Source organism: Lissotriton vulgaris, chromosome 4_1 (genome assembly GCF_964263255.1).
Source record: "Lissotriton vulgaris chromosome 4_1, aLisVul1.2, whole genome shotgun sequence".
NCBI classification, from domain to species: domain Eukaryota; kingdom Metazoa; phylum Chordata; class Amphibia; order Caudata; family Salamandridae; genus Lissotriton; species Lissotriton vulgaris.
This window is the reverse complement of record NC_141691.1, coordinates 1,596,058,364-1,596,071,741: the sequence shown is the minus strand read 5'-3', so window position 1 is coordinate 1,596,071,741 and position 13,378 is coordinate 1,596,058,364. Positions and strand designations below refer to the sequence as shown.

Below are 13,378 nucleotides of genomic sequence, written 5' to 3'. Positions count from 1 at the left end.
TTGGGCATAGTGTCTGGTCCTAGGGCCGTCTGGGCCCGGACGGGCCCAGACGGGCTTGCCTTTGGCGCGCCCGCTGCGCCCGTCCGCTGCGCGTCCGGTAATTGCACATTTTTTATGGGTGGAAAGGGGGCGGGTGGGCGTGGCCTCGAAGTAGGCGTGGCCTCTCTACCTCGCCGTCAATGGCGGCAGAATTGTTTGGTTGCAGGTTCCTATGTTGCAGCGAAGGGGTCGCTGTTCGGCGTTTCTATCGCCTGCTTCAGTGATGGCAAGGGGGTGAGTGAAGTTCTTTTTAAAATACAAGAAATAGGCGAGTGATAGCACGCAAATACAATTTTAAAAATCAAGAGGTCTCCCGGCTTCCGCCTCAGGAGATTACGAGGTCTGATTACGTGGCGCTGAAAGCAGCGTTTTTATACTGTGGAGGGCGGGTGGGCGTGGCCTCGAAGTAGGCGTGGCCTCTCTACCTCGCCGTCAATGGCGGCAGAATTGTTTGGTTGCAGGTTCCTATGTTGCAGCGAAGGGGTCGCTGTTCGGCGTTTCTATCGCCTGCTTCAGTGATGGCAAGGGGGTGAGTGAAGTTCTTTTTAAAATACAAGAAATAGGCGAGTGATAGCACGCAAATACAATTTTAAAAATCAAGAGGTCTCCCGGCTTCCGCCTCAGGAGATTACGAGGTCTGATTACGTGGCGCTGAAAGCAGCGTTTTTATACTGTGGAGGGCGGGTGGGCGTGGCAGGAAACACGGGACATATTAAAAAAGAAAGAAACAGGAAGCGCTACGCGGTACTCACCAGGAGGGCAGGAGGAGCGTCCCAACAGCCCACCGCCCTCCAAGAGACCGCCCAGGCGCCCTCCAGGACAACAGCGCCAGGCAGAGCAGGCCACACCTTGGATGAAGGCCGAAAAGAGACAGCCCCAAACACAAGGGAACAGGCAAAGCAAAGGCTCCACAGCACGAGGGGATCGCAGCACATTGGCACGGCATAGCACTGTCCAGAAACCAGGGAGCCAGCCAGCCACACGGCCAAGCAGCACCAACACAGCCAGAAATGTGCGGGCGGCAGGAACAGCAAGAAACACGCAGCCAGCAATGCCAGAACATGATTGAAGCCAACAGGACACCGAAGACCAGCAGGCAGACCACCATCCAGTCGTTGACACAACATGAAGAAAGCTTCACCTGTAAGCGAACCATCAGGCACCAGATCCACACGAAAAGATATCAGTCGGCATGTCCACGACGTACTGAAGGCACATCGCATAATTGGCTTCCTAGGATAAAGGAGCATGTCAGGCACCCCACCAAGCAAATCCCGCAAACGGCCGGAGAAACAGGCCTGGGGAAGGTAGAAAGGCTGCAAAGCATGGAGGCCGGAAAACCGAGGAGCAAAGCCCGGCAGAGCCCCCCAGGAACCAGCAACACTCCAGCAGCAGCGCGTCTCCCACCACCGGCCAAGCCCCAGGGAGACGCGCAAAGCAACCCGGAAGAGAACCGGCAGAACCAGCGCCCCAGCCGCAAAGGGCCGGGCGGCATCCAACGCAGTTCCCGGCAAGCCCGGCAGGCCAGGAGACCGCGGAGCAGGACGACGGGAAGCCCAGCAGCCCAACGCGTCCCACCGAGAGGAGGACTTCAGGGACGGAGAGGACAGCCCAGCAGCCTATTGAGAAGACCCTGAAGCCACCGCAGGTAAGAGAATCAGCAAAACTCCATCCATTCTGTCGGAAGACAGAAAAAAGAATAGGCTGCATGCTGGGTTGGTACCGCTTAAGTACTCCCAGTGGGAAGGAGCAGGTAGGGTATCCCAGCATGCTCCTTTTCTTTTTTCTGTCGTGGAGATGGTCATCTCCATATTTTAAGGAATGGGACGGGGTCAGGAGGGACCTGGGGGTAATGATTCAGTGGGTATCCCTGGTTTCAGTAATTATTAAGTGGTGGTCCACAGAAGTCAAAAGATTAAGAACCACTCCACTAGACAGTCAACCTGCTCTGCTTCACAGCAATGGAAGAACAACTGTCACAAAACAAACTATGAAGTGCAAAGAGGCAAAAAAAAGAGTAGCCACGGAGTTGGCACAACCGGTGCTACTGCCCAACAGTAAAAATAGGGAAGCCTAAAAACAAAACAGAAGTGGAGAGAGGAGGACCAGGGAGCTGAAGGTGACCAGTGTGGAGCACTGGCACTCTAGTATGGGAGGAGGCAGGCCCTAGGCAGGTATTATCACTTAGTCAGTGTAAATACTACAATTTTGAAGTGAAACCAGAATACTGCCACACAGCTTCGTACAGCTGCTTTCACTGGTCTGTTCTTCCTTACCTAGGGATAGTGATGCCAACATGGGCCCCTGAGTCACACATGCACTAACGTCCTTCTTTGTACACAACCTAGGATGTAGATGGGAGCCTAGATCAGTAGAAGGTGGTGCTTCACCTTCAGTTGCAAATTATGGTAGGAGGTGATAGGTCATCCATCATTCTGTGAGATTTCCAAGATGCACTGGCTGGTGCAGCTACTGGAGCATGTTGCATTCAGCAGCATGCTAAACCTTTCACATACACTATCCAACTCACCCCATGCTCTTCTCAGTGGCCACTCCCCACCCATGTTTACCCACTATTCTACATGTGCACATACTGCATCATGCAGTCATTGGTCACTGAATACCACATATGCATACACACAAACATACACATTCCCACTGATTCTAGGCCCTTGTTTCAATATGATATCTTTAAGCTGTGGCCTCTCCATGTCCACCAATGTAACAAACAGTAAGGTGTGGTAAGTGGCAACATGATCTTTCAGTGACTGGGCAAAGTAAGACAGATGCATTGAATGATGTGATGGAAGATGCTGTTGAGAATGCTGGCATTGTAAAATGAATACACCAATGAATAAACAATGTCATGCATTATTTCATCAATAATTTCATTGATATCACAAAGCGAGGTAATCTAGGAGGTCATCGATGATTTAATTTGATATGTAATTTACAATGTACTGAGATATGTCAATGGAAAGGCCTTATTTAGTGGGATAGTTTTAAGCTTAAGAAAGTATCTTGCTTATTGTTTTCTAGGTCTTTAGAAGTTTTGCACTGTAACCTTAATGCTAATTTAATTGTAGTATCTGTTTTACTGATTGTCTGTGTTGGTTTGTGAGGGTCTGGTATTGTCTAGATATGGTTTTTTGTGTCAGTGATGATCAGTGCGTGTCAATAAATGTCCATTATCGCTAGTGTTTGGTAGTATATCATTCTTCATCCTAAGTAAAATCTACAGTCTTCCCTGCCTTGGTTTCAATAACCTACCTCTCCCCACCGCATGGACCACGGAAGGACCAAAGCCCCGGATTTGGAATCCAAGCCCATCAATGGAGTCAGGGATCTTCACTGTCCTAGAGGAGAAAAGCAAGTTCATGATGTCAGATCAAGAGGTGTATGTGTTTCATTTCTCTTTCTTGCAAAAGAGGAAATATACACAGAGAGATCTATACAAAAGCCCTAAGTAACGTTCTATAAGATAGAAAAGTACAATAAATATTGCAAGATTTTAATGTATAAAGAAACAGAATATTCAAAATTTGTGACGAAGAAGGGGCAGACTGAGAAAAAGAGTCATCAGGCTCAGATTGTAATTTGGGGTATCCATCAAAATTAAAGGACAGTGCTCAAAAATGGTCAACAGCTGACAAAGCATGGTGAGAAATGAGACGATAAACTGTGACAAATGACACCAACAACAGGACCGGTTTTACAAAGTATACAGTCAGCAGTACCGAAACAGAGAGCAAACAAAAGGAAAAGGCGAAAGTAGACTAGTGATGTATCCGTAAGAGGCAATCCCTGAACACACAAAAAGTAGTACTTGATATACATATACAAGAATACATGAAACCATTTCCATTTCTTATTTGAGAAATAAATGATCGCTGACAGTTTAAGCGTTAAAGTGTAGCTGTTCCCTAATACTGTTGATATAAGCCATTGCTTGTGAATTGTCTCTATAAAACGATATACACTGAGTTGTGCATTGTGACCTAATTGATGTAGCAGATACAACATTTAGGTCATATTACATACATATGCACCACAGTAGGGACATTTTGCAATCAATGATATCACCTGCCCAAAATTCAGTGCTAAAGCTACATGTGCACAGCTGAACTGGGTAAAAAACTCACATGCTGTAGGTGCAACTGTTATGTGATTTTGTCAGTCGATGCAAACATTCTGACATTGGTCATTGGCTAATGTCAGGGCCTGAGTTTCCTACTCTGATGGAAATTTCTGTAATCTGGCCTTTCAGGGATGTAACACAGGCCCCTGCAGCCCCCGTGGTGCAGGGAAGCCCTGACCCTTGGGTTCCCCCTTTAAGGTAAAGACATAATAATATTCCTGAGTTTTGGGAGACCTAAGGAGTCCTCTTCACCAGTCAGTGATAGTGTGAACTATCAGAAAATAAATGGCAGCCTCTGTAGCTGCTGTGTAACCCAACAAAGCCACCACAAGCATATGTGCTTTTTTTTAATTTATTTTTTTAGAGTTTTATATAGCGCAAACTAGACCCGAGATATCGGGTGTCAGAGCGCTTTACATGAGCACCAGTATCGTTACAGATGGACACATTCATTTCTTGCTTGTTAGGCAAGGGGAGATTAAGTGATTTGCCCAGAATCCCAAGATGTTGAGCGTTGTTGCAGAGACTCGAACCCAGTTCTCCAGCTTCAAGGTTGACCGCTCTAGCCGTAAGGCTACATCCTCTCCCCAAAATGCTTAGTAGTGTTGCCCAAAATATTTGGACAACATGTTGAGTTTCTGCAGGCCGTAATGAAGTTGTAGCCCATAGGGCTCGCCTTACCATGATTTAGTGGATTGGGACTGGTGGACTATCAATTAAATATTCGTTCTTTGTGAAGGCTCTTGTTGTAAAATGAGGTTCATAGACATACAATAACTTCAGTCATGCTGTGGGTGTTATGTACATTTAATTTCCATTTACGCATTTGCAGGCTAACATGGAAGCTAATTATTGTGCCAGACATCTTTCAGCCTCGGCCCCCAGTTGGTGAAGAATACTTCACCTAGGAACTGCGTACTCTTCTTGTCAGCAGCAAGTCATGTGGGAAGAGGAGGTGTTTACAGAGATGACCCAGGAGATAAGCTGTGACATGGCCACGGTCTTCTGTTGTGTATATGATGCATGCCATAAATATTACAGAGAAGCATTAAAATAGGATTTAAGGCGCCCAACACAGCCAATAAAATCTTGTTGGTTATGTTTTGCAGAGGGAGTCCTCATTTGCCTAAACACACCTCTGGGGAGTGTCTGGAGCTCTGACAAAGGGAAGGAAGATTCTGCCATGCTGGATTTTGACAGAGATGGCACTGTGAGGTTGTTTAGGGCCAGAACCACGGGACATGATGTCAAAGTGGGTAGGTTTACCCCTGGGACTTTTTACTAAATGGTACTGAGTTACCCCCACCCACCAGCTACTGCCAGGCATAAAAGTGGCACCCCTAGCTACATTCCTCAGAACGCTATTACACCTGTGGAAACCAGAAGAAGGGCTTCACCTGCTGAACTATAGGACTGGTACTCAGAAGAAATACTGAGCTGACTGTTTTATCTGTGAAGAAAGACCCCAAGAGCTGAAACTGCTCCCTCTTGAACACCAGGACAGAACAGTGGACGACAAGGGCAAGTTGGATAGCCTCCCGGTTATCTACAAGGTCACAGCTGCAAGAGACCAGCTAACCGGTTCCAACTGGACTTGTCCTGGTTGAGCCCCAAGTGGTATTCCTAAGGTCCTGGGCTTTGGATCGGTGTCACACTGTACTCCTCCTGCCTAACCCTAAATGCTGGGACTTAGAAGCTTTTCCAAGGATTTTTGTCAAAAGAACCACAGGCTACCACCGACTGCTGCCAAGCTGCAGCTGCTGACCTCACATCACTGGTTGGATTCAACTTGGTGGTTTGCCTCGCTGACATAATTTATATTTTTTTAAAAAGTTCAACGTCCAAAGCTAGAGATCTTCACAAGAAGAAGACACTGAAAGTATTAGGCAGATGAGGAACCTTCCCTGGGTGCTAAGTTTGAATTTCTCCCACTCTGAGCTTTCCCGGTAAAAGTGAATGGCTTCCCCAAGACTTTGTCTGGTGGCTATCTGATCTCGTGAAGCCCAGCCTGCTGCCTGGCCCTACTGAAGATATTCAACTTCCAGAAAAGTCAAAAGGTAAAACTTTTCACCAGACAGAACCTGGTCTCTGTATCCAACCCACACTTCATTGTGGTCAGCCTTAGCTTTTGACTTTGACCCAGTCTACACTGAATAGAAACTCAAGGTTGGCACTTTGCGCTTTTTAGCACTAGAAAACTTTAAAACTTCAAAAAATTATATCTCCATTTTCCATGATCCGATTTTTGTCTATTTTGTGTATATTGTTAATTAAAATGCATACTATTTTTTTCAAATTAGAGTGGGATTTTTACTGTGTTTTATTTGGCTTATTGACTGTTTTGGTACTGACAAATACTTTGCACTTGTTCTTTGAGTTAAACCTGACTGCTCTGTGCCACAGTTACCGAGGACTGAGCTAAGGTTTAAATTAAAGTAACATAACTGAAGCTTGTGGGAAGCTGGCTCTGTATATACTATACCAAAATGAGGTATAGTCTAGAGAGCACAGAGTCTAGTGGAACACCAAAGGCCGGCAGAGGTAAAAGTAGATAGCACCTTACTCTCTATTTGTGGTAGTGTGGGCGAGCAGTAAGGCTTTATCAGAGGGTAGTGTTGTACACACTAAGGCAACAAATAATGTCACACACTCAAAGACTGAACTCAGACCAATTTGTTTGTATAAAAATATTATTATGTTATTTTATTTCTTAGAACTAAACCAAGCCTGGAGCAGGTAAGAGAAAAAATGCTTCGCAAAATCTTATGCAATGTTTTACAATTGAAAACTGGTTCAAACGCAGTAAGTCAAGGTTTCGAAACGACTTTTCAGTTACTTTTCAGACTTATATGTACGTTACTTTTTAGATGACTTTCTAGATTGCTTTTGCTAATCAGTGTGGTATGCCTAGATATCACACTGATACATTTCCTAGACAAAAGGTAAGTAATACACTTTAAGTACATAGGCAGTTTTTCAATATTCCATACAAATCAACTCCACACACAGAACAATGTTCAATGTATTCCTACACAGGCATCAGTGTGGGTCTAATGTGCTGAGAAGTTTGATACCAAGCTTCTCAGTTCTCATTAAAGTCATTATGGCACTTTGGAGTTCGTAATGACAAACTCCCAGCACCATATATTCTTAATGCACCCAGCTAGAGGGGTGGCTGACCTATGCCAAGGCAGTGGGTTGGAGGCATGGCACACAGGGATGTGTGCCATGTAACTCTTCACTTTGTTCTGCACCAAAACACGCAACCTGTAAAGGCATTGTGTGTGTGTAAAGGTACAGGGCCCCTAGGGGTGGCACAATAAGTGCTCCAGCCCTTAGAGGCCTTCCCTGGCCACAGTGCCCTTGGTACCTGTGGTAGCATTTACAAGGGACTGACCTGTGGCCAACAAGTGCCAATTGGGTTTTGTTTAAAGGCAGTTTTAGGGAAAGAACAAAGACCTTGGGTACCTGTTTGGCAGGAACCCAGGACATAGCTCAGTCAAAGTACATCAGCAGTTTAGCAAAAAGTGGGGGCAACCATGCAAAAAGAGGGCACTGTCTTACGCACCTGATATGAAATAGTGACATTGGACTTTTTGAGGATGTTTCTCTGTGCTATAATCTTCACTTTGTTTATTAGTAAACACACACTGATGCTTTTTGGTGTCAATTTTGCGTAACAGAAAACATAATTAATTAAATTAAAAAATTAAATAAATACACATTTAGAAACCTCAAGAAAATATGGCCATAGTTTCCATAAAGGAATCCATTTTACAATAAAGTTGGAGTGGATTTCTCAGAACATCCTTTAAAACAAATGAGGTTGAGAAAATATTGTGCACTAAAGTACAGAACGGGAAACAACCATTACAACGCAGTCATTACAACGCACAACCTGTACAACGCAGTCATTACAACGCACAACCTTTACAACGCAGCTGTTACAACACAACTGCCTTTACGTTTCCATGCCATCACAACACATACCAATACAACGCATGTCACTACAACACATGCCATTACAACGCAGAGCATTATAACTCATGCCATTACAATGCATTATAAGGTAAGTAATGGAGATTTTTTCGTTTTAGGGTGGGTATTGGTTTTGGGGTACATGGGAATAGTCATTTTAACCCCACACTATCCAACACTTTCCCTGCTGTTGCACTCACTGGAGTGGGAATAGTAATTTTTACCCCTACACTATCCAGTACTTACCCCACAGTTACTCTAAAAGTATTATGTAATGGTATGTGTTGTAATGGTATGTGTTGTAATGGTAGTTTTTAAAAATGTGTTGTAATGGCATGAGTTGTAAAATCATGCAATGCAATGGTAGTTGTGATGTAAAAACCGCGTTGTAAAGGAATGCGTTGTAATTGTTTGCGTTGTAACGTCAAACATTCATAAAGAACTTGATAGACTCCTCATATGGCAAGGCAATAAGGTAAAAACTATAACCATAACTTATAATTGCCACTCACTCCAACCTTTTACAATGTAAGCAGTTCCGCCCAATGTCATTAACATGAAAATGGGAGATGTAAAGAAGACCCCTGTGCAGAGTTTAACAAATATCCTATTTATATACTATCAAGTAATTGTTATACCGTACATTATTGAAGTTACTATAACGAAACGCCATCTCTTGGGTGACAAAAATTGGTGTAGGTTGTCTAGTTGAAGCATAACCCTAATTTGGCTGTTGTGCATTCGCGCACATCCACTAATCATACAACAGGTGTTGATTGATTCTACATCCTTTTACCTTCCTGCACTTGTGCTCCATGTTCCTCTCAGATGTAAGGCTTGCCCCTTGTAGCACCCTGTTTTTGACCTGCTTATTTCATTACTTGCTGTGTACCACCTGTCGGTGATTATTGTGACTATAACTGTTTGGTATTCTCATATGACATCGTTACTGGCTCTGTATTCTCCCTTGCTTCTTGCGGTGTATCATTTGTATGTGACTTTTGTGAATACAACTGTTTGTCATTCTTTACTGGTCTAGTACTCTCCCTTTAATCCTTTTGTAAAGCGCTCTGATATCCCTTGGGATCTGGTTCGCGCTATATAAAACTTTATAAAATAAAAATAAAAATAGTTTACATTGTCACCGAACAAAAAAATATATGCAGGTAGTTGTTCTTGAATCATCAGGCTTCGTGTGATGGGCTTTAAATGTTTATATTAAAAACATAGCTGTTCACTCTTTGTGTCGGTAACCCCTGTAAGTGAGCTCTGTGAGGTGGGATATTTCTGTATGCTTAGAAAGTTTTGTTTTATGCTCGGTCATCGATCGAACTAACAAAGAAACTGCAGGATAAGCTTAGCTTCGTGACTGTAGCAACAGCATGCATGGAAATATTAGAACCAAAAACAATAGCGGGCAAATTTAGCACTGGCTTTCACCATTTTATAATCAGAGAGAAAACTGCTACAGCTGGCCCACTGTATGTAGAAGATATCATTGTCCTGTCGTAACGTTTGTAGACCATATAGTCAACGATTTATGTCAGTATACACAACACAAAGCGTTACACGTAACCTATGCAAAAATAAAAGTGTACACAGCTACATACTGTAATTTAATCCCGCCATGGGTAACTTTCCATCTGATAATTGCAATAATGAAAAAAAAAAAGTAACATCTCTCCTTCGTGCAAAAGTGTCTTTAAAATATGTTACTTGGAATTTATGGACTGTCAATAAGTATGATCCATTCTTCTCCTTTGTGCAAGAGTGCGATGTCTCTAAGGAAAGCAAAACCGCTCTCCTGGAAGCAGCTTGGGGACTACTTCGGAAAAGGAATCTTGACAGTAAGAATAGTTTTATATAGAACTAGCACTACATTTTTCACGGTCAAACTCCGAGGAATGGCAGGATGCGAAGGTCAAATGGAGAGCCTGATAGAGATTATTGCATGGATCACTAGACTCCCTACATAGCAGCAAATGCTTTAACAATTATAACGACTTTATTTCAGAATTTAACCTGGTGGTGCTAGGTTACCTTTGGGTTATTTAATACTTTAGCCCATTGCCAAAGTCCACAGTTAAAGACAAACATAGTCTTCAAGCTTTCTCTACTGAATCAAACTCACAGTTATACAAGCCATACACACATGGTGGTTAAATAAAGACCACAATCCATCAAGCATCTACGAGACCCACAAGGTCAGATTTGAAACCAGGGGACAATAGCCAATTAGTTAATGACATCATTTCATGCACAATGCCATAATAATTTATTGTAGTGATTTGAATAATAAGATAGTGGCACCTAACCAAATAATTAAAAAATCAACTTGCCATAGATAATAAATAGGAGTTAGGCATAACAATGGCCATTCCAAGAGAGTACCATCTTGGGACCCAACACATGGTGCGCAATGGCATAAGATACTTTGAAACGTTATGAACTATGGAATAAAGGAAAGGCTCATGGCTAAAGCCAGAGAAATAGTAATGACTGAAACTTGAGAAAATGTAGATTTAAGGTGTTTTCAAACATGGGATAGGTTACCTCATAATGAATAGGTGAAGTTACTTGATTGAAAGGTATAATAAGACTATATAATACAGCTGAAGTCAGGGCACATTTCTCTATGAAAACAAAGGTTAAAACTGTGGCCACCTTACGCTGAGACAAACAGAGGAAAGAGGTAAGGGATGACAAGGAGATGAGAAGAGTAATAAATCACCTTGAAAAGACATCAATAGATGCAGGTAGGATGAAGAGGTTGGACAAACCTAAGCTATGCGAGCCTGACAAAGACAGCACATACAGTCGCAGTTACATTGTATGCCAGCCAGTCCTCTTCATAATAAAGTCCATTCCATCCTGTGGATTAAGGAACTGTTTTGTATTTGAATGCCCAGTTCTCCTAGACACTTTTATGAAAGCATCTCATGCGCTCTTATTCCAATATAAATATTTTGAATGCCATCCTTTACTATAACCAATAGCCTTTATTATTTGCTATATATGAGAAACACAGATGCCTATTACTACAAAACGTCAGCATGTTGATTTTGAGGAGAAATCTGCTAAATTAGTGTAGATTCTTGACACCTGTTGTCAAAGTAACAATTCAGGTTTTTTGTTTTTAGAATCAAGATGCAGTGATAATGATCTGTTAGCCTTTGTGGCAAACAGCATTTAATTAGCAGTTGCAAACTGAGGATATGAAAGCTTAATTATTATATATAGATTATAAATGAGCAACAGTGAATTACAGGAATATTTTTCATTAAGGGTTTCTGAGTGACATCAAATAGACGACAGTGAAGCTCGAGTTGGCTATGATGTTGTTCAGAACCTCGAGATGTAAAACTTCCCCATAATTCACTATTTTCCCCATCTATAATTTAATGCCAAGTATAGCCCATAAAAGCATATGCCTTTGCTTTCAGCTGCTACGTAGGGACAGAGAAGTAATGGGGGAGCCATACAGAACATGGCCTCTCATCTCTGACCTAAAGGTGAAAGAAAAATATGTTACCTGCCATCCTTATACACCCCCAACCACCTTCCCTGGCTTCTTTCCTCGTCCTGCTGCTGTGCTTTCTGTTTTCAGTCAAAGCAGACAAGCAGTGCTGCACTGCCAGGTTCTCAGAGAGCCCTGTCAGGCTTGCCCGGAAGGCCTTTATGATGTGGCAACAATGTGTAATGAGTTTTGTTATGAACTGTTACTCTGTCATGGCAGTGAATTGCCAGATTTAGAATCTGGTGCAAATGATAGAGGCTTTCTGTGGAAACCGTGCATAACTAATAGAATTATAGATGAGTAACAGTGAATTACAGAGATGCTTTTCATTGAGGTGTTTTGAGTGGTGTCAAATAGACAACAAGAGCGAAACATGAGTTGTCTATGATGTCACTCAGAACTCCTACGTGAAAAACAACTGTGCCATTCACTTTTTACCCAGCTTTAATTTTATGTTACCTATGCCCTCAAAATCATCTGTCCCTGCTTTCAACTGCTGACTGCTGTGTAGGGGCAGAGAGGTAATGGAGGGACCTTATTTACCATGGTCTCTCCTCCCTGTCCCAAATTAAAATAAATATATAGCCTCCTGGTACTCACCCCACCAATTTCCCTGCCTATCCTTCACTATCCTCAAGAAGCTGTGCTCCCTACATTCATGTTCTGTTCCGACAAGCTCTCAGAGATCCCAGCCATAGCAACCTGGAATTCCTTTATAACGTAGTAACAGTTTGTTACTCAGAACTCAGAGGTCAAAATCATCCCCATAATTCACTTTCTACCATTCTATAATTTTATGTTATGTATGGCTTCCTAAATCATTTGTCCTTGCTTTTAACTGATTTGTCAGGGCAGAGAAATAATGGCAGAGTCTTACATAACACGTTTTATCCCTTCTCTCCAAATTTATTTAAAAAAACAGAAAACATACCTGGTTTTCTTCCGTCCACCCCCACCACTCTCTCTCTTCCCTCCCCTCTCCTCCAGAAGCTGTACTCACTACATGCGCTGCTATGTGAGGTCTGAAGGAGCCCTGCCAGGGCAGCCTTGATGCCTGTATAATGTAGTACCAGTGGTTAACAAGTTCTGTTATCTACTGTCACTGCTTCATAGCAGTGAATTACATGATTTAAAATCCAGATGTTCATGCTAATAACTTTATATGAGAGCCATACATAATATAGGGATTCAAAGGTGAAGAGATAAGCACCTTTGTTTTCATCACTCTTTTACAGTGGTTCTTCAAGTGAATCAGAGAATAAGAAAATAAAGCTTGGATTTCAGCCACAGATTTTGATAGGTGTCTTCATGATTTGATACAATTAGTGTAAGAAAGTGGCTCTGTATATACTGGACCAAAGTAAGGTACAGTGAGCACAGAGTCCACAGTCCCCAGAGGCTTGGCAGAGGCTAAAGTTAGATATAACCTTACTCTCTAAAGTGGTAGCTTGGTCGAGCAGTAAGGCGGTAACAGAGGACAGTGTAAAGCATTTGTTGTACACACTCAGTCAGCAAATGGTCTCACACACTCAATAACTGAACTCAAGGCCAATTGTTTTGTATCAAAATATATAGTTGTTTTATTTTTAGAACCAACAAGGTATCAAAATATGCTTTCTCAGAATGAGTGACTTTAGTTAAATACTTTTCAAATAGGCAATAGACTTGTTGATTACAACAGTTACAGTTGTTGCAATAGGCACCAC

General features: G+C 42.6%; 1 protein-coding gene across 2 annotated transcripts in view; it reads right to left on the bottom strand.

Annotated features, from left to right (window-relative positions):
• Nucleotides 1–13,378, bottom strand: part of PREX2 (phosphatidylinositol-3,4,5-trisphosphate dependent Rac exchange factor 2) — a 1,248,069-nt gene that overhangs the window by 727,397 nt on the left and 507,294 nt on the right. For both annotated transcript variants that reach the window (XM_086965847.1, XM_086965848.1), the window contains exon 19: nucleotides 3,310–3,395. In XM_086965847.1, coding sequence (XP_086821973.1) covers nucleotides 3,310–3,395 — 86 coding nt within the window. The remainder of the gene's footprint in view (nucleotides 1–3,309; nucleotides 3,396–13,378) is intronic.